At 41.3% G+C, this 21,616-nt stretch overlaps 1 protein-coding gene across 3 annotated transcripts in view; it reads right to left on the reverse strand.

The window, feature by feature from the left end:
* MCF2 (MCF.2 cell line derived transforming sequence) overlaps positions 1-21,616 on the reverse strand; it is a 93,637-nt gene that overhangs the window by 36,783 nt on the left and 35,238 nt on the right. For 2 of the 3 annotated variants that reach the window (XM_072125930.1, XM_072125928.1), the window contains exons 5-14: positions 14,310-14,429; positions 13,520-13,636; positions 10,961-11,110; positions 9,577-9,701; positions 8,639-8,753; positions 8,000-8,119; positions 7,605-7,796; positions 6,263-6,454; positions 2,060-2,231; positions 1,597-1,685 (exon numbers count right to left, since the gene is read on the reverse strand). In XM_072125930.1, coding sequence (XP_071982031.1) covers positions 1,597-1,685; positions 2,060-2,231; positions 6,263-6,454; positions 7,605-7,796; positions 8,000-8,119; positions 8,639-8,753; positions 9,577-9,701; positions 10,961-11,110; positions 13,520-13,636; positions 14,310-14,429 — 1,392 coding nt within the window. Of the gene's footprint in view, positions 1-1,596; positions 1,686-2,059; positions 2,232-6,262; positions 6,455-7,604; positions 7,797-7,999; positions 8,120-8,638; positions 8,754-9,576; positions 9,702-10,960; positions 11,111-13,519; positions 13,637-14,309; positions 14,430-19,695; positions 20,129-21,616 lie in introns of those variants that run through there. The other variant, XM_072125931.1, reaches the window with a different exon arrangement.

Genomic DNA, 21,616 nt, shown 5'->3' on the forward strand with positions numbered 1-21,616 from the left:
CGCATTATAATAAATAACTTCCATTAGATGTAATTAATAAAAAAAAACAAAAAAACTACCATGTCAAATATTACCAAGTAATTATATTGCACAATTATCACTTGTCGGTTATATCTTTGTGACTATATGCTAAAATATTGTATGGTATATTATGTAAGGTCACACAAAATATAAAACATTATACTTAAATCACACTTATAACCTCAGGACACACTCAATTCGTAATAGGTGCATAATAGATAGCACCAACAAACTATAGAACACTATATAAATTACAAAAAATACAATGGGGTATGTATTAAAAAGTTTGATCTTTTACACAAGTTGCCTATGTGCCTTGAATGTTCATCTAGTGATTCCGCAGTCCTGCTACTTACTTTTGCACTGTGTGAAGACCCAACATGCTTCTTTGTTTACATCTCTGAGCTTTGATGAATAGGAGAAGTTGTAGCGGGAGAGTTATGACTCATCCTGCTCCCCCCTCTCCTCTTCCTGTCACTGTCAGTGGGGAGGGATAGTGAGAAGAGAGACACAGTGGGATCTGCCATAAGGACAGTTTAGAGAAGTGAGAGAGAGGAAGCTGTGTATTTATGCAGATGGCAGTAAATGAGGCAAAGATTGAATAAGAACCTTTAGCTACTTCACACCTTAACCTGTTGATTATACCCTCTGATTTGACGTTTATTAGAGCAGTGGTCTCTAACCTTTTGTTATCCAGGACCAGTAGAGTACATCTTAAATTTCCCCTAGGGACTGGAGGAGTAGGTGGTGGGTGAGAGGATGTGGGTTACCTAAGCTGTTGGAGGTAAACAATGCAGTGGTGGATATATCTGGCTATAGCTATACAGGTAGTGTGACAATGGGATGCATGAGGAGCACAAGTAGAGCTCACCAGGGCAAGAAAATATAGACCAAAAAGGAAAAACAGCTCACCTATGAGGCAATATGTCCTAGTAAACTTCCACTGCACGGATTAAGCTGAGTAGAGGTCAGTCCATATGTAGAAAAATTAGGAAGATCCAGCAATGTCGGTTCCAAAGATCGATAAAAATCCAAAATTTATTAGAATCATGTTAAAAACATTACCATTACATTAGTCATAGATCTATGACTAAGAATCCCAATGGATTCGAAACGCGTCAGAACTTTCCCTTATTCGCCATGGCAATGTAATGTTTTTAACATGATTCTAATAAATTATTGATTTTTATCGATCTTTGGATCTTCCTAATTTTTCTACATAAGAGCTCATCAGTAGAGCCACACAAGTAGAGCTCACCAGTAGAGCCACACAAGTAGAGCTCACCAGTAGAGCCACACAAGTAGAGCTCACCAGTAGAGCCACACAAGTAGAGCTCACCAGTAGAGCCACACCTTCAGTCAGTGGACTCATCCTCCTGTCCCTTAATTGTGCAGCAGCTTAGTGGTTGTGGAGCACTGTCTGGAGCGGTTGTGGAGCGAGTACTATTGAATCAAAATTGCCAAGATCTATTATAACACAGATGACTATGGGATGGCAAAACATTGCCAAATTGATGATGTTGGTTTCAGCATTTGCTTTTTATCAGTAGGTTCTCAACTTGCCCATTCTGTTACCTTTCGTGAAGCCTGCATTTTTCTTGTGGTCCTTTTTCCAGGCAATGTTATGTCAAATGAAAACTTCAGACTTGAATTGAAATCCATACCTTTATTTCAAAACAAAGTAGACATTATTACATTTGTAAGATATACCGAAGGAAACGCTATAACCTGCCTGATGTAACAAGCTAAAGACTATACAGACAGGCGAGGACAGTTTATTCATCAGGATTCTAGAAATAAGTAATACCAATAATAAAGGATATGAAATGGATATTGCATATGCAGAGAGTAGTAGATTTACGAGTGATGGGAATCATCATCTGGAATTATGATCTAGAAACATATTGATATTAAGGCTAATATATAATCAATATTCAGTATCTATGTAATATGATCATACATATAGGATATATATACATAGTGTACAGTTCCTACATCTAATTCTGTGCATAGTACAGGCATTATGTAAACAATTTACCATGTTTCGGAGAAAAAAGAGGCGATTTAGCTCTAGGGGGATTCTCAGGATGAGGAGCCACTAACTGGACTGGCCGCACTTGCTTATCAGCCAACTTCTTAAGACAACTTTGCCGGTTTTCAAACAGGTCTCGGATGTTCTCAATCTTGACATGAACAGCTTGAATTTGACCCTAAAGAATCATAAAAGATTAGTTTGAGCAATTTCAACTGCCAAAAATTATAATGACTAGTCAATCTGGACATACAGTGGGTACGGAAACCCACTTTAAATTTTTCACTCTTTGTTTCATTGCTGCCAATTGGTTAGATCAAAAAAGTAATTTTTTGGTCATCAATGTACACCCTGAACTCCATCTTGATAGAAAAAAAAAATGAAATGTAGATCACATTGTCATTAGTAGTCAGACCCTTTGATGTGACACTCATATTTAACTCACATGTTGACCATTTCCTTCTGTCTAAATAAGAACTTTGTTCATGTCATGCCAGAGCATTTGAGAATCATGAGGTCTAAGGAACTACCAAAGGAGCTCAGAGACAGATTTGTGCAAGGCACAGATCTCTGCAAGGTTACAAAAAATTTCTGCAGCACTCAAGATTCCTAAGAGCACAGTGGGCTCCATAATCCTTAACCCCTTAACAAACTGGCCTTTTTTTGTTTTTTAATTTCTATTTTTCACTCCCCACCTTCAAAAATCCATAACTTTTTTATTTTTACACATAAAGAGCTGTGTGATAGCTTATTTTCTGCATAACAAATTGCACTTCATCCCTAATGGGATGCAGGAAAAAAATTCCAAATGCAGTGAAAATGGTGAAAAAAACACATTTGCACCGTTTTCTTGTGGGCTTGGATTTTACAGCTTTCACTGTGCACCCAAAAAGACCTCGCTACTTTATTCTTTGGGTTGGTACAATTACGGGGATACCAAATTTATATAGGTGTTATAATGTTTTCATACATTTATAAAAATTAAAACCTCCTGCATAATTTTTTTTTTTATTTTGCCATCTTCTGGTGCCAATTTTTCATACTTTAGTGTACAGAGCTGTGGGTAGTGTCATTTTTTTGCAACTTTTGATGACGTTTTCATTGCTATAATTTTTAGGACTGTACAACCTTTTGATCACCTTTTATTGATTTTTTTAATTTTTCAAATTGGCAAAAAAGTGCCATTCTTTACTTTGGGCGCTATTTTCCGTTACAGGGTTAAATGCGTTGAAATATTTTGATAGAGCGGGCATTTTTGGATGTGGCTATACCTAATGTCTTTATGATTTTTACTGTTTATTTATATCAGTTCTAGGGAAAGGGTGATTTGAATTTTTAGGGTTTTTTATTATAATAAACTGTTGTTTGATTGATGCTAACATATGCTGCCATACTACAGTATGGCAGTATATGGGGATTTTCCTCCTCACTCATTGCAATGTGCTGATAGCACATTGTAATGATAGGGGTAACACTAGTCAGCCTCGGGTCTTCGGGTGACAACGGATGACGTCATGGGTAGTGACAATCCTAGGCGGCGCCCATACCCACTTTTGAAGCCACCGGCAGCATTGCCGACGTCGATCGGCTGGAAAACACCCGTGATCGATGCTAGCACCAATCGAGGGAGTTACCGGTAAGTCTTTGCTGTAATATGCAGCAAAGACTTACTGGCTATGGAGAGGGCTCAGCCCATGAGCCCTCTCCATGCACCAAGACCTGGTAAGGGGTTAAATAGAAGGAGTTTGAGACTACCATCGATCTGGCCATCCAGCAAAACTAAGCAATCATGGGAGAAAAGCCTTTGTGAGAGAGTTAAAGAAGATCCCCAAGATCACTGTGGCTGAATTCCAAATGCAGTGAAAATGTTTTCATACATTTGCGAGATGGCAGTAGGGAGATGGGAGAAAGTTCTACGAAGTCACCAACACTGAAGCCTCCACCAGTCGGTGCAAGACAGAGGAAAGCCGCATACAATGTGCAAAACACATAAAGGACTCCCAGACTATGAGAAATAAGATTCTCTGGTCTCATGAGATGAAGATTGAAGTCTTTGGTGTTAATTCTAAGCAGTGGAGAAAAGCAGGCGCTGCTCATCACCTGCCAAATACAATCCCAGCAGTGACACATGGGGGTGGCAGCAACATGCTATGGGGCAGGGACAGGACCACTGGTTGTAATTGAAGGAAAGATGAAGTACAGAGGCATGTACACAATGTACAAAGATATCCTGGATGAAAACCTCTTCCAGATGCTCTGGACCTTAGACTGGGTCGAAGTTTCACCTACCAACATTACAATGAACCTAAGCACCCAGCTAAAATAACAAAGCAGAGGCTTCAGAACATCTCTGTGACCATTCTTGACTGGCTCAGCCTGAGCCCAGACATAAAACCCAATTGAGCATCTCTGGAGAGACTTAAAATGGCTTCCACCAACGTTCACCATCCAACCACAGGGAACTGGAGAGGATCTGCAAGGAAGAGGCAGAGGATCCCCATGGCTGTAAGACTCATGGCTGTAATAGCTCCAAAGCTGCTTCTCCTCAATACTGAGCAAAGGGGCTGAATACTTCTCACCAAGTGATATTTCAATTATTTTTGTTTAATAAATTAGGAAAAATATTTACATTTCTGGTTTTCTCAGGATGGGGAGCAGTGTGTACATTAGTGAGAAAAAAAGAACCTTTTTGATCTTACCAGTTGGCTGCAATTAAAGAAAGGATGACAAACCAAGGGTTTCCCTTTGGAAATGTCTTTCTGAATGAAGGAAGGCTTGGAACCAAAAATCATGACAAACTATGGATGAAAACAGTCATAAGGTGACAAAAAATGTTGCAAACAGAAACTTTCAATGCATAACTACAATAATTTTGATGATTGGAGCTTTCTTCTTCTTTGTGAGCTATGGACTGTCTAGCCAGATACTATAAAAAAAATCTTTGTTGAATATACTTTTCCTTGGCAGATGTTGAACGTGAATTGGATTTTTGGGTTTAAGATAAGTAGGTTAAAATCAACTCAAGAGTGTTCATAAAGAAAGTGCAGCTGCAGATTCTGTCGGTTCCAAAAACGGCTTTCAACCATTAAGTAGAACGTAATTCTGATGTTTTCATCCTTTCATTACAGTTATTAGCATCTTTTGTACAGAGCGATTTCCACAGCATCCAAGTGTTTCTCCCCATCTCAGACTACTTTAGATGTATGAAGTATTACAAGTCTTAGAGCCAACTGCAACTGTTACACGGGAGGACTTCATGCTACATAGGATCCACATATTCAAGGATATAGTATAATTAAAGTTAGTTCACACCAGAAGGGGGCTGCCCAGCGGAAGGCCAACTATAATTCCCTTTATTCCTAAATGGACTGAATAAGCCTGCAAAGGACTCCTTCTCTCTAAAACAGCCAGCTCTGAAGACCCCTGAGCTTAGTGTAGATATAGGTATGTAGGTAAACATTATATAACATATTTACAGTCTTACATCGGATAAATGGTTGTCCATGTAATGCATGGTTGGCCACAGTCATACCTCCCTGTCGGGTCATAGTTCAGAAGCTGATTCCCTATTATAAAACTCCCCAGAGACCATATGAGTAGATGTGGCCCAATCTACTTAAAGGGGAAGTCCACTTCCAGCAAAAAATTGATATTGTTTGCGTAAGGAAATGTTATACAATGTTCCAATATACTTTCCTGTATTAATTTCTCATGGTTTTCTAGATCTCTGCTTGCTGTCAGTCACAAGGGTGCATTAGGGTGTGCAGAGGGCATTCGTATCACGTGGCTTTGATTACTCTCTGTTCTAATAACGGCTTGTGCACCTGTATGACATCACATGACTATGGACAGATTTCTATCCACTGGAAGTAAACTGTGAAGCTTCCCATAGACTGACGTTAAGCAGAGATCTAGAAAAACGTAAGGAATTGATACAGAAAGTATATTTGAAAACTATGTAATGAAGAGTTACACCGTTTTACAATATACTTTCTACATCCATTCCTGGAAAATTGTCTAACTTTTCCTTACACAAACAATATCAATTGTTTGCTGAAAGTGGTGAGTGCATTGGACAACCCCTTTAAGCCTTTTTCCAGTGGTGATCTGGGAAGAGATCACAAAAACCTTTCTATGTTAGGTCTTTATTAGGCTTTGTAATAAAACATGTACGCAGTATACAGAATGAAAAATAATGTTTACATGTACCTTCAACTCCTCCGTCAGAATAGATTCAAAATCATATTGTAAAGATTGTGGATCAAAACTTAAATCCAACGCGGAGCTGTCTAGAAACGTCTCCACGTCTTGTAAAGCCCTCTGAGCCCCTTCCCTTGACTGGCACTTGTCCATTTGCTGGTTTGCTAAAAAGTAAGCTCCTTTATCACAGCTTTCAAGAGCCTGGAATGAAACAGAACACAGGTTGTCCTTTATCAAGATATTTTTTGAAAGACAAGATGTATCATTCAAGACCAGTCGTGTCATTATTATTTACACAATTTACAGACCACCATAAACAACATACTGGGGCACATTTACTTCCCCTTCCGACTGAGTTTACCTAAAGTGCATTGCCCGATGATAATGTAGTGTGCCGTGATTCACTAAGACCGTACGCCCGATGTGTCGCTTCCCCGCTCAGGTCCGGAGTTCACCTTCTTCTTCCTGGTGCATGTAAGTGCATTGTCTTGTGACAATTTTAAAGTTAAATCCCGCACTCAGTCCGAATCAGTCGGATCATCCGACGACAGGCCTGCTGACTTCTGTCGCATGAAAGCCAGCACAGCTGCGTGAAGTGTGACACAATCCCAAAGCAGACCCCTTTTAAATACCTGTCAAAGCTGCGCAAATCCCGAAAACGGCGAAAAGTCTGACATAAGTTCGATTCACGAGCCTTAGTAAATAAGCCCCATGGTGTAGTTGTAGATTTTTACTATTTTGCAGAAAATAAATTTTATCTACTTTGATGTTTAGGTAGCATTCTGTATTGGACATTTTGTACATTTATAATTATTACTGTTATTTTATTAGTTTTTATAATTTAACCAAATAAAAAAGTTTTCTCAGACTTTTCATCAGCTAACTGTACTTGTATATAGAGATAAAACTCTCTCTATATACATACATTCTAAAAAGACCAATACAAGAGGAATACCATAGAAGTATTTAGGGTCAGGGAGTAAGAGTTCTCCTCATGGAGACTTTGCCAATTAAGGTCACCTTGCAGGCGTGTAGAGATTTACAGCCATTCATGCTCTATTGGGGAATTTTGGAGAATATGAAAATAAGTTTTCAAGGAAAACAATGCCCCCTTACCATTGAGCATGACTTTCAGGAAGCCTAATGTGGGTTTAAAGTCAAACCTATATATCTATTCCACAAGGAAAAGATTCCCTAAAGGTCAATAAACTGTAGAACTAAACATAGCCAGAAGGGACAAAGAAGGTTTTTCTTCTTGTACCATATATGGGCAGTAACTGCATAACGACTGAAAAAAATTTGACTTGTAGATCTCACAATTTTCATACAGTCCATGGCCCCTGTCTATTACCTGCTGAAGTCGTACAAGCAGTTCATGTGTAGTGGAGAGACGTGCAAGCTTCCTCTTAATCTCCTCAGACAAGATGTCCGACGCGTGCCGCAGCTCATTGCATTGCTGGCAGATCAGGTTTAGTGCATAATGATGATTAGCTGCTAGCTGGTGTCCATGTAAAATCACCATTTGTGACCTTCCTATTAATTCCTGGAACATGACAAAGGGTTCAATCAAAAGAGTTGACAAATCTTACATCAAACATAAAGCGGCATAATAACATCCACATTTCTAATGTTCTTTGTATTACATTGTCCTGGATTTTAGGTAACAACTAGTAGTAGTGCTCTCCTACAATATAATCAATATTTCTGCCAGGATTACCATTAATGTAGAAAGAGGAGGAGTCTCACCTTTGACCTTTCTTCAATGTTACTTAACTCCGCAAGTCGCTGCTTGACTTCCGATATATTGTTTCCGGTATCAGGTACACCAGTTTGTTGTGCCATCAAAAAGTCAGTAGCATTCTTCAGCTGGGGAATACAATGTAATAAAACATCATGTATGTATAAATCTTGTACAGCATAACATTTTATTTTGTAACCAATAAGAGAAAGTCCAGTTGTTTATAGCAAAGACAAACCAGGAGGCAGAACCACCGGTTTGGGTGGTCACCTGGGGCCAATGCTTCTAGCTGGACCAATGCCATCCAAGCACTGACTAATCTTGATTGGGCTGTAGAGATAGCAAAGAGAAGAACCCCTAACCCTTCTATCCTCATACTTGTGTATGGTCTGGGGTTTTTTGAGCCCACCCTCCATAATCTTATTGTAGACTTCCAATTAGGTTGCCATCAAAACCCATTATTGTACTACAGCCTGGGCCTACTGGATGATACTCTGGAACTCTGATGTGCCAGTCCAAGCCTAGACATACAGGTATAAAAGAACCCTTGCAGGAGCTATAAGGGTCATCCAAAAACCCTTAATCTGTAGAACTTAAAGGAGACAGAGTATATATTAAAATAATAAAGTTGCACATTTATACTTTACCTCTTGGAAATGTTGTTCAAATTTGAGCAGTTGTAAATATTGCTCCATTTTTAGCTGGTGTTTCTCCCAAAACCCATCAAAGGCACTTTCCATTTCATGTAACTGTGCCAACAACCTTAGGACATAGACATGTTAATTATTTAAAGAACAAGGTCAATATCACTTTACTAATAATAACTGAAAAGCAAATTTTTAAAATAAAGGGTCCAAAAACCGGTGTTCCCGGCGCAGCTAGATACATCAAGAGGCTCCGACACGTATGAAAACACTACATTTGCACATGACATTAGCAAGGATTATTTGTCTAACCAAGGTAACTCAAGTTTTGTAGGGGAAGGCAGTTTAAACATAGCAAGGGGGCTGGCCAAACCATATCCAGCCAACCATGAAACTAACTGGAGCTAAATTTTGTGATGTATGTTCAGTACGGCTTCACACAACCATCCAAGATAAGTAAAACGAAAAAATGTATTTTATATTGTTAAAAGTTCATAATGGCAAATGAACATGTCGGAGAACACAGACATGCACAGCGTTATTGCCTATGCTTTCGGAAAAAATCCTTCATCATGGCATGGCCAGACTGAACATACATTTCTCTTGGAAATGAGTTGTCCTTGCTCCAATCTTACCAAATGCTGCTACGTGATCCTCAGGTGAGCTGACTCTACACTTTTATAGTATAAATTTTGTGATGACCAGTCCTGTGGGACATTACAAATGAAGCTCCAATTTATGAAAAAGGTAACTGCCATCAAGAGAATCAAGTAGCACTTCTAGCTCTACTGGCTTTGTCATTTGCAATGGTTGCTGTGAGAAGATTGTAAGACTAAGTCATAAATAGCACTAGCTGACTTTATGGATATTTTAAGAAAATACATATATCCAGAAAGACTACAAAAAATACAAATGCTATGTGACTGCACTATGTGTCATACCTGTTCACGGTTTCCCAATCTCCATGTTTTTCACAGGTTTCCTGTTCAGTAACTAAACTTGTGCTTGGTATTTCAAAACTGTCCAGCAGTAAGCCCCCTTCTCTTGTAACTGAGGTGATGTCCTTCTAAAGATAGAAGAGAATCATGTATTATACTTTGCGTTATATAGAAGGGCTATTTTAGGTTATATTCACACTAAAGTGTACTGGTGTACCGTAGTATGACAGGCACACATCGGCGCCGGGGAGAGGAAGAGGGGATGAGCGTCGCTCACCCCCGTCCCTCTCCACAGTCTTTCTCCCGGCTGCGGAACTGTACGGTGCCGCAGATGTCCCATCTACGGGGGACCTATATACGGCGTATATACATCCCCCATGAGTGTGTGTGAATGTAGCCTTAGTATGTATGAAAACTAGTGATAATGTATTATTGAATTATTATAATTATATTTGTTATTATTAAATGTATTATTTTTATCAGTAATATTATTATAATATGCACCAGATTCATCACTGAGCACCGGAAAAAAGGTGTGCTGAGCCTCTTGCCTCAGGCAACACCAATTGCTGCAAGGTAAGGAGCAGCATCGAGTGGGCAGTCACCTGCTAAAAAGCAGGTCCTGACACTTAAAAACAGCGTCTCTTCCCACCAAATATCAATATGGGTGTAATACACTACAGGGAGTACCCATCTACTAAAACAATTTTCTACATATTTAAGCATTACATTACAAGCAATAAACATTACATTCAGTATGTTCACATAAAATCCTTATCTTTGATATAAGTAAATGATCGGCAGAAGCTACTAGGGTGTGGAGTAGCCTCACTGTGGAGCGAGATTGATGTCTACTCCACCCCCCGTGGCATATGTTGATCCCGCCTACTAGGCACTTCTTTAGTGCACTCTCTCTTTTCTACTGCGCATGTGCGTATCTCCGGTTTTGGAATTTTCCATTAGGTTACTGTAACCTAATTTCTTTGAATACCAGCAATGAGATGTTTTTGGACCTTCGTGCTCCATGTTCTAACTGTAATCACATTTGTATCCTCTCATCCATGGTACCGTTCTTTTATTGAACTTATTTCTAGATGGAATCACTTAACATCTCATAAACTGCTGGACAGAAATGGAAGGTATTTACCGTTGCAAGATACCCCGGAACAGTTGAAAAAAAAAACAAACAAACAAACAATTTTTTAAAATTTGATCCCCAGTGTAATTGGCACACCTTAATGTGGTCAGTCACTGGAAGTAATGAACGTTACGGGCAGTTGAGCCATACCATCCACGTTTTCCCAGCACTGCATATGTGGTAGTGGAAAAAGTGCTGCTGCTTCAGGTTCTGTAGCAATTTGTCTTCATAAAACCCAATTAGACTTACCTTTAGCTGGCAGTATTTTTCAGTGCGGTTTGCGAGAATGTGCTCGATTGAATACACATCGCTCGGTAATTCTGTCTCTGCCAGTTCAGTACCAAAGGCCTGCAGCATCTGAGCAATTTCTTTCACTGTCAAGGCGAAGCCCTCAATAGCCTAAGAAGTGAAATGACAACAGTAGTAATGTTAAAGGTTTCCGAATGTTTATTCAACTTTTCCAACTTTCAACGCTATCCTCTTATGTAATCCTGGGTGACTGAATCACTGTGAGAAATATCAGGCTTTCAAAAACTACCTCCATTGAGACCTGACTTTTTAAGGCATTTTTAGAACTTTTTAGTCAAAGTTTACACCAAAATTATTGTACCGTTCCTATCTGTGTAAGCTTCATGTTGGCAACATCTGAGTTAATTAGAGACACCTAAAACATGCTACTGTAACCTCATGGAAAAGGCTAAAGAAATAAGCTTAGATATCAGCAAGAGAATTGTAGACTAGGACAAGTCTGGTTCATCCTTCGGTGCAATTTCATGAAACCTGAAGGTGCCTTGTTCATTTGTACAAACAATCATATCCAAGTCCAAACAAGATGGGAACGTCCAGTCATCATACCATTCAGGAAAGATTAACTTCCTTTGGTCCAAAATGTGTATATCGAGGAGCGGATTATAGGCGGTCAATCTGTCTGGGCTGGGGGTCTCTTCCTGTAGGGCTATGGGGGAGTCTGCCTGGGGGGGGGCATCTGTCCTGGGCGGAGGGTCTCTGCATGTGAGGGGTAGGGTGTCTGATTTGGGGGGGGGGAAAGAGAGCATCTGTCCTAGGCGGAGGGTCTCTGCATGTGAGGGGGATCAATCTGTCTAGGCTGGGGGTCTCTAGCTCTGGGGGGAGGAGGCATGTGGATGTATTGTTGGGGGTGAGGGGCTGTATGTGGATGTATTGCTTGGGGTGAGGTGGCTGTATGCGGATGTATTGCTGGGGGTGAGGCGGCTGTATGCGGATGTATTGCTGGGGGTGAAGCGACTGTATGCGGATGTATTGCTGGGGGTGAGGTGCTGTATGCGGATCTATTGCTGCGGGTGAGGCGGCTGTATGTGGATCTATTGCTGGGAGTGAGGCGGCTGTATGTGGATGTATTGCTGGGAGTGAGGCGGCTGTATGCCGACGTATTGCTGGTGGTGAGGCGGCTGTATGCGATGTATTGTTGGGAGTGAGGCGGCTGTATGCGGATGTATTGCTGGTGGTGAGGCGGCTGTATATGGATGTATTGCTAGGGTAAGGTGGCTGTATGTGGATGTATTGCTGGTGGTGAGGCGGCTGTATGTGGGTGTATTGCTGGGGTGAGGCGGCTGTATATGGATGTATTGCTAGGGTGAGGCGGCTGTATGTGGATGTATTGCTGGGGTGAGATGGCTGTATGTGGATGTATTGCTGGGGGTGAGGCGGCTGTATTTGGATGTATTGCTGGGGTGAGATGGCTGTATGTGGATGTATTGCTGGGGGTGAGGCGGCTGTATTTGGATGTATTGCTAGGGTGAGGTGGCTGTATGTGGATGTATTGCTGGTGGTGAGGCAGCTGTATGTGGTTGTATTGCTGGTGGTGAGGCAGCTGTATGCGAATGTATTGCTGGTGGTGAGGCGGCTGCATGTGGATGTATTGCTGGTGGTGAGGCAGCTGTATGTGGTTGTATTGCTGGTGGTGAAGCGGCTGTATTTGGATGTATTGCTGGCGGTGAGGTGGCTGTATGTGGATGTATTGCTAGGGTGAGGCGGCTGTATGCAGATGTATTGCTGGTGGTGAGGCAGCTGTATGCGATGTATTGTTGGGAGTGAGACGGCTGTATTTGGATGCATTGCTGGTGGTGAGGCAGCTGTATGCAATGTATTGTTGGGAGTGAGACGGCTGTATTTGGATGTATTGCTGGTGGTGTGGCGGCTGTATGTGGATGTATTGCTGGTGGTGAGACGGCTGTATATGGATGTATTGCTGGTGGCGAGGCAGCTGTATGTGGATGTATTGCTGGGGGTGAGGCAGCTGTATGTGGATGTATTGCTGGGGGGTGAGGTGGCTGTACGTGGATGTATTGCTGGTGGTGAGGCGTCTGTATGTATTGCTGGGGGTGAGGCGGCTGTAAACTCCATACACTAAATCTGTACATGCTACAACTTCAAGAAATTGCAAGACATTTCCATTGTGATAAGGTCTAATATAATGTTGAAAATAGGATTATGACTCCTCCTGCGCTTTTGCCTATTTTCACAATGAAAGTTTTGGTGGAATAAGACCTACAGTACATTGGAGCTGCCTTGTGATTTGTCGAGGTTGATAAACATGTTTGTTGATTTTTTGCTCCTCCTAGGAAGCTGAACTGTGTAGTATAAATGATATGATAACTTTCCTCAACTATAATGGATTTTTATAGTTGAAGACACATCTTATGGGTCCCCAAAGGATTTTGTGCATGGGCGAGACCACACACTCTGCACCCCTCAAGGATGGGTTGGGATTGTACACACAATTGTGCCTGAAAAAAGGAGAAGTACTTTAAGTTTAAAAATATAACATACTGTTCTGCAAACAACCCAGTCCCGATGGCGATATTCAAGTGTTCCTCCAAATTCTGTAGTCAGCTGCTTCTCATCTATATACTTCAGTAAATCTGATGCAGAACTGAGCATAACCACCTAAGGACATGAAGCAATAATGCATTACTAATAATAATTCATTTATTTATAAAGCACATACAGATTTGGCAAGCTCTGTGCAGTGCTACGTAATCGGTCCCTGTCTCACAATCTAATCATCTTACCAGTATGTTTTGGAGTGTGAGAGGAAACCGGAGGACCCAGAGGAAACCCACCAAACACGGAGAGAACATACAAACTCTTTGCAGATGTTGACCCAGGCCCCGAGCGCTGCAAGGCTGTAATGCTAACAACTAAGCCCCCGTTCTGCATTACTGACCAGAACTCAGTATAGTATCATCACCATCTTTAAGAGATTTTCTAACCAAGACATAAGACCAGTCCATAAGTTCTTCTTATGCGACACAATCATAGGTAGCAAATTTTTTAAGAACTGTTTGAGGTCTAGTGTATTTTTTAAGCTGTTCCATGGCTCCTCCCCTCTCCCCTGAGTAAAATCTATCAAAGGATTCTGGTTGGTCACTACAGCAGTCAATCAATAAAGAAAGAAGGGGCCGTGGAACAGTGGTAAAAGCAAACTTTTTCTATATTAATATGTATGAAAAGTTTTTTTTAATTGTACAACTACCGTTATGAATTAAATGAATCTAAAAAAAAACTCCTTTAATACAATTTGCACAAATTTGAAGTCTCTTTAGTAAGGTAATATTACCGGAAGCTTCAGTATGAAGTCCTCCTGGCTGAAGCGGAATCCAATGTCGGTGAAGGTCCGTTGAAAAAATCCTGTAGGTCTTAAGACCAAAACTAGGTGCAGGTTCCCCGGAAATGAATGCTGCACACAAATACAGAAGAAGACAATGTTAAGAAATAAGTAGCAGATATATTCACATCTATGTTAAAGCTTCAGGTTTTTTTGTTTTTGCGGAAACACAGAAGGAAAGTAGAGAAAACAAAAAAACGGAAACAAAGGAATACGGAAAGAAAACGGAAAGGATGCGCAACACAACACACACAGAGCAGTGTGAATCTGCCCTAATTCTGTACAGCATCTACTCTGAACATATAGATGTTTACTGGAAATCTGTAGGATTGGATTTAAGCTCAGAAGATGAAATTGATGCAGTTCCCCAATGGAAACCTTATGGTGATATCCATGCAACTTGGCTCAATAGGGTTTTGGGGATATTGATGGTTAACATTGGTTATCAGGCTCAGTTACCTATACTTTGTAGTGTCTTAGACTGGTACTACAGTTCTCTGCAGCTCTTCCGATGTCACTGTAAAATGGTGCTCTGGTAAATATATAGGGGCAGATTTATCAAGCAGTCTGAAAGTCAGAATATTTCCAGTTGCCCATGGCAACCAATCACAGCTCAGCTTTCATTTCACCAGTGCTCATGAATATTTTAAAGGGGAGCTGTGATTGGTTGCCATGGGCAATTGGAAATATTCTGACTTTCAGACACTTGATAAATATGCCCCATAGTGTAGCAGTCAGATAATCCCAGCTGGTGGACCACCACTAATCTGATATTAATAGCTTAGACTGATGACAAGCCATAACAGCTAATTACTTACAGCACTGCACCATAATAGTATATTATAGGAAATTGGTGTTGACCTTCCTCCACCCCAACCAACCCCAACTATTTGCATCCATAAAGGGGTATTCCCATGAACACAGGATAGCACATTCTCTAATTCACTGTTATTAACAAAATACACCATTTCACAGATCTAATTCCAACCTGTCTCTATCAGTCCTGGTATATACAATGTTTGTTGTCCCCAGATCTGTCCGTAAGTTTTCTGACTATGGTGGGATTCTTCTAATGAATAGCTTCCCTTGCCTGCACAGCTGCAGCTCTCTATGCCTCCTGCCCCTCCCCCCCGTGCATTACAAGACCAGCTCAGACACAGGACTGGACTTAGGCACTTCCAGTCAGTAAGCAGCAGTATGAAGATATTTAGTCTACAAGCTTCAGGCAGATAAGGCCCTCATCCAGGGAAAGGGAGGCATATAGCAGAGCTGATTCTGTATGTGTTATATGCATCTCATGGATCTCATCATCTCTGATCTGTCTCATCTTCCTTTTTCTATGATAATTGTCAGATAACAGTACAATTGTCTGCTTAGAGAGACCACCACTGAGTTACAGGAGCTAAAATAGCAATTGTTAATAAAATTGTTAAGTAAGGGATATAATGACCTTTATTGTGTAAACATCACTAGGGGATTAAAATTTGAGAACTTTCTTTCATGGGCAAACCACTTTAAAGTGTGGCTCTATATATTCTACAGACCATACAATTAGTGAACAATCAGTGCTGTTACTTTTGGCATCAATATGATTATTAAGATCTTTACTGTCAGTCAGGTGATGGCAGATTGTCTAGTTCAACCCTGAAACACCCACCTGACAGAAACCAGAAAATAAGGCATACTAGGTGCCAAAACTCATAGCACTTTCAGATACCAACTACTGTATATACTATGACTGCACACAACCTTTAATGCCTACTCTAATGTGAAATTTTAAATAATATTTCCAAGTTAAAAGGGGCAGATTGACTTACCCGGTCCCTTTGCGATCCAGTGGCGGGTTATCCGACGCTGATTCGTGTCTTCTGGCGATTCACTAAGGTAGTTCCCCCCATGTCCACCAGGTTTCGCTGCTGCGCTGAAGTCCGTCGGAGTGCCGGGTGCAGGTAAGTGCGTGTCAAGCGACACATTTTTTTAGAAAATACGGCGTTTTCTCCAAATCCGACAGGTTTTGCGACGGCCACGCCCCCGATTTCTGTCGCGTGCATGCGGGCGCGCCACAATCCGATCAATGCGCCAAAAACCTGGGGCAATTCAGGGAAAATAATCACAAAACGGTAAAATTCGGGTAACCCGACGTAAAAACGCGATTCGACCCCCATTATGTTTCTTCTACTGATTACCTGCCATTCTTAGGATAATTGATCAATATCCAATTGGTAGGGGTCCAATACCAAGCACACCAATTAATGAACCCCACCAATTTAAAATTGATGACTCTACTTGTGATACGGTGTTAAAAAAAAGCTGTCCTAAAATACCTCCTTCAAGTAATTTACTTACAATAATAAGAATGATAACGCTGTGTATACTTTAAATTATATTGCTGCATTCATAACATCAGGAACAAAAAAACACAGAATAAAAAGTTCTACAACAGTTTATATATATATATAACCCCAGAATCACATTATGGCTCAGAGGGGTATAAAAGTAAAAATAACAACAAAAAAGTAGCAAAGAAATCCGCCCCAAAAAATAGCAGGCGTTAACTCTTTCAATGCAACTGGCAAAGTCAACAGTAGCATTTAAATCTATGTGGCCCCATGCAGCCGGCACTAGCATGCCGGTGGCTTGACGTTATCGGGAGCCCCTTCCCAAAATGGTGGTGCCACTGTAACTTAAATGCCGCTGCTGACTTTGCCATCGACATTTAAACAAATAACACCTGTGATAAGTGCCAGCACAATCGCAGGTGTTACCGGTGGGGGATCATGATCAGTAACCAGACCTGACTAGACTTTTAAAATTCGGGTTTGGCCAAATTTAGCCAAATCCGGATTTGAACGAGTCCGCTCATTACTAGTTACAAAATACATGATATATTCCCAAAATGATGCTGATAGAAATTAAAATGTATCCTGTAAAAAACAAACTCCTGATGGAAAAATAAAATATTATGTGTATTAAAATAGAAAATGATAAAAGCAAAAAAAAAACCCACATCCTGAATTTCAATGTAGGCATCTTCCGTAAGGGACTAAAGTCTGGGAACCCCTTTAACTACTGTAAGGCGCTTGGTTCTGTGATATCTAGAGTACAGTAAAGTGGATCACACATTTGAATCATGTACCGTAGCCTCAAACATAGCAATGAAAGCCAGCGCAGCTGCGCCAAAATCCGATCGTATGCTATGCAATCCCAGTGCAAATCCCGTTTAAATGCCTGTCAAAGCTGCGCAAATCCCAAAAACCATGAACAGTCGGACGAAAGTGTGATCCGCGACCCTTAGTAAATAAGCCCCAATAGGTAGTTGACAATGGGGCACATTTACTAAGGGTCTGTGGACCGCATTTCAGTCGGGTTTCACGACTATTTCTGTTTTGTGCCGCATTTAACAGGGGTTTTTGGCGCACGCGATCGGATTTTGCCACAATCGCGCCGACTTTCATGTGACACAAATCGGGGGCCGTCGGACACCCCGATTGATTCGGACTAAGCGCGGGATTTAAAATTTAAATTGTGTCGCAAGACAATGCACTCAAATATACCGGGAAGAAGAAGGTGAATTCCGGCGGACCTGAGTTGAGAAGCGACACATACAGGATATCGGGCACAAGATCTTGTTGAATCGCAGCAGACTTCATCCTCGTCTTACAACGCACCTCGGGGATTGCGCAGAGACCGGGTAAGTAAATGTGCCCCATTGGGTTCCATCATGTATCACTTATACAGAAGTATATTACTTATTACCCCAGTGTCAAACCTATCACAATGTAGTCAGAATACAAGATTACAAGGGACACAGACAGTTCCGAGATGATACGTCATCATGTCACATGCAGACTACAGGGTTTACCTGGAGCCTCACACTCTATCAAGGTGTTATTGAAGGTCTTATGAGACACTGTGATAAAGAGGACAGGTCTACAGAACGAAATGCTTAAGGATTTCCTATATAGTAATAAATCCCTTTGTGGAGTAGCCAGGGAGCCCCAGTGATCACAGGATGGTTGTGCATCATTTCAGAACCATGGACAGCGGGGATCATGGTGTCACCAGAACCAAAATGAACCTAATGGGGAACTGCGGCCGCACTTTCCTCGGATATTCCGACATTTTTTGGGGATTGCGCAGCTGGAACAGGTATTTAGAAGGGGATTTTGGCGCACACAAACGTATTTTGGCGCAATCGTGACGACTTTCATGCGACAGAAGTCAGGGGCAGGCCGTCGGACGATTAGACAGATTCGGACTGAGTGCGGGATTTAACTTTAAAATTGTGGCGCAAGAAATACACCGGGAAGAAGAAGGTGAACTCTGTCGGACCTGAGCGGGGAAGTGACACATGCAGGATATCGGGCGCACGATCTTAGTGAATCGCGGCACAGTGCATTATCGTCGGACAATGCACTTTCGGGAACTCCTCCGGACTGAGTAAGTAAATGTGATACAAAATCTGACTATGTATTGTAATAAGTTGTCATGACAATATAAGTGCCATTTTTATTGTTCTTTAATATGAAATATCTTAGCAAATAGTCTTATACTAAAAATCTTTTCATTTTTTTGTCTGCGGCTCTCAATCAGTCCAATACGTCTCTATGGCTACAGACTACAAACAAACGCTAAATTTTATTAACCTAAGAAAGTATCACTACAGTATTAGAAGTGAGACTGCTTGTAGTCTGTAACTATGGAAACACAATAACCTGCATAGGAGCTGCGCACAAAACTGATGGAGGATTATATTTAACATGTAGACCTTTTAAAAAAAAAAAAGCTGTCCCTTAGAATGAAAGTTCCCTAAATTAATAGAACTACAAGTCCCAGCATGCACCTCCAGTCTGTCTAATATTTGATTTCTAATGCTATCAGTATGTCTACAAGGAGCAGTAGGGCTCATAGCTTGAATTTGATTGTCAGCTCCTTCGTCACCTGATTTTTTTTTTTTCCAATGCTGCAGAAGTTGTTATAAAGATGTAGCAGAGCTGAACACTTTGCAGCTGCATCAACTTTAGTCCTGAGTAGAATCAGCGACGATACATTGTGATATGATGGATGAGAGACTCAGCACTATCACAGATGATAAACTCAGCTCTGCTACATCCTCATTTCGACTGATCCTAAATATAGGCCAGGTATAAATAGAACTGGACCCGAGCCGCAGGACCCAGCCGGGGATGAGCTGCATATGATCAGGAGTCCGGATGTGACAGAAGAAACTTGGCTATGTGTAGGATCTGCATTATGTATGTGCAGTTTGTGCTAGAGCCCAGAAGCGGCTCCCTGCTGCAGTACTGGAGCCTCACAACTTGACTGCTGCAGTCCTTACCGCATTCCTTCGGAACCTCATCATTCCTCTCGGGGGGTTTCCTTCGGCCATGTCTTGCGATGCTTCTTCCTCCTCGTACTATTGTCAGGGCAGCATCGCTGATATATGATCTTGCTTAGAAATTGCTAAGTGAGCGCTGCCGAGCTGAAGCTGCGTGACTGCAGCCGCTGCCATAACCACAGCACTGCGAAAACCCAGAAGGAACTAGTGTCCTGACAAACTGCACTGATTCGCCAGCAGTCATGTTAATCTCCGGCAGACACTAATTTACTGGCTCTCATAGCGCACACCTGTCTCCTGCATGTGACAAGGGGGGGTTAACCTCTAAGATGCCAGGCGGGACATGCACAGGCGCTCCGTCTGACTATGACTCTGCAGTGGCCAGTACTATGCGTGAAGAATACATCGCAGCAAGTAGAGAGGTGTCTTCTTGTGCAGTCAGGAGACAAAACCAGGAGTGGATCATAGTAGAGGAAGCCTCGTGTGATTAGGATCCCATCCAAAATACCTGGAAAACTGCACCAGGACTGCACAGTGTGAACAAAGCAGGTTTAGAGCACCCTGATGGTCAATTTCATAAAAAGTCAAAATCATAAAAGATTTCTATAATATCCAATCTGGGGAGAAAACAAAGTTTTCTCCATCTGTACAAGTGCTTAGGCTTTTCTCTTTTTTCTTTCTTTTATATTCCCAAATTTTTATGGCGCATTGGCATATTTGCTTCTAAAATTTACAACTTTCACACTCACCTAGTAAAGTGAGACACATCGGAAATGTTAATTCTTGCGTGTGTTCTGTATATGTGGACATATAAAAAAAAGTCACGATTTCAGCAAAAATTACATTAAATTGGTGCCATTTTGGCACACATAAACTCGCGAGCAGGCGTAGGCATGTTTAGAAGGGGATGGGAAATTTGGGACTTTTGTGCAACTTTGAAAAAAAAAAAAAAAAAAAAAACGGGTACCAAAAACCCAGAAATGGCTAAAAAAAGACAAACCCAGAAATGGCTAAAAAAAAGACAAGATAGTTGTATCTGCCTTAGGGAAAGATGGATAGCTAGTATGTAAAGGTCACATCATATGTAAACCTACCACTCAGCTTTCCCAGGCTCTGGAATGGAAAATTTGCTTGGTTATATAATAATTCAACCAAAAAAGTTTCAGTTCACCATAATTGTATCAATTCTATCTCCCTGCCATAGAGTTGAGTATTCCAGCCTGTACATCAGTCATTTTCTTCTTCAGTCCAGTCATTCTTCTTATTCCTTCAATGCTAGAGTTGAGCGAGTATACTCGTCCGAGCTTGATGCTCATTCGAGTATTAGAGTACTCGGAACGGCTCGTTGCTCGGACGAGTATTTCCCCTGCTCAAGATCGAGCATTTAATTAAGAAAAGACAGTGAAAAACACAGTGAAAACAGTGAACACAGTGAACACCGGATCATTTAAGTGAAGAACACAGTGCAGATGTTCCGAACATCTGCTCACTTAGCCGAAGACACAAGCGCCGACGCTGGACATCTGCTAACTTATCGGAAGACACGCGCTCCGAACGGTGTTCTTCACAATAGTATGTGAAGAACATTATGTATGAAGAACACATTGCACATGGAAACATCTGCAATGTGTTCTTCACTGTGTTCTTTCAATGTGTTCTTTCAGTGAAAAATGCTTGAATATTCGTTATTCGATATGAGCACTCGAGCATCGGGAAAAGCTCGACCCAAGTAACGAGCACTCGAGCATTTTAGTGCTCACTCATCTCTATTCAATACCTATCATTTATCACTCTAGTCATTTTTTTTGTATATGACAATTCTTGGGGCTCCAGGCAGTTGGGGGGGGATCACTGACTACATCCCTCAACCCACAGTTGAAGCTTTTGTCGTCATTTCTGCCAAAACGTAATCCCACCCCAC

The sequence above is a fragment of the Engystomops pustulosus genome, chromosome 9 (assembly GCF_040894005.1).
Source record: "Engystomops pustulosus chromosome 9, aEngPut4.maternal, whole genome shotgun sequence".
NCBI classification, from domain to species: Eukaryota; Metazoa; Chordata; class Amphibia; order Anura; family Leptodactylidae; genus Engystomops; species Engystomops pustulosus.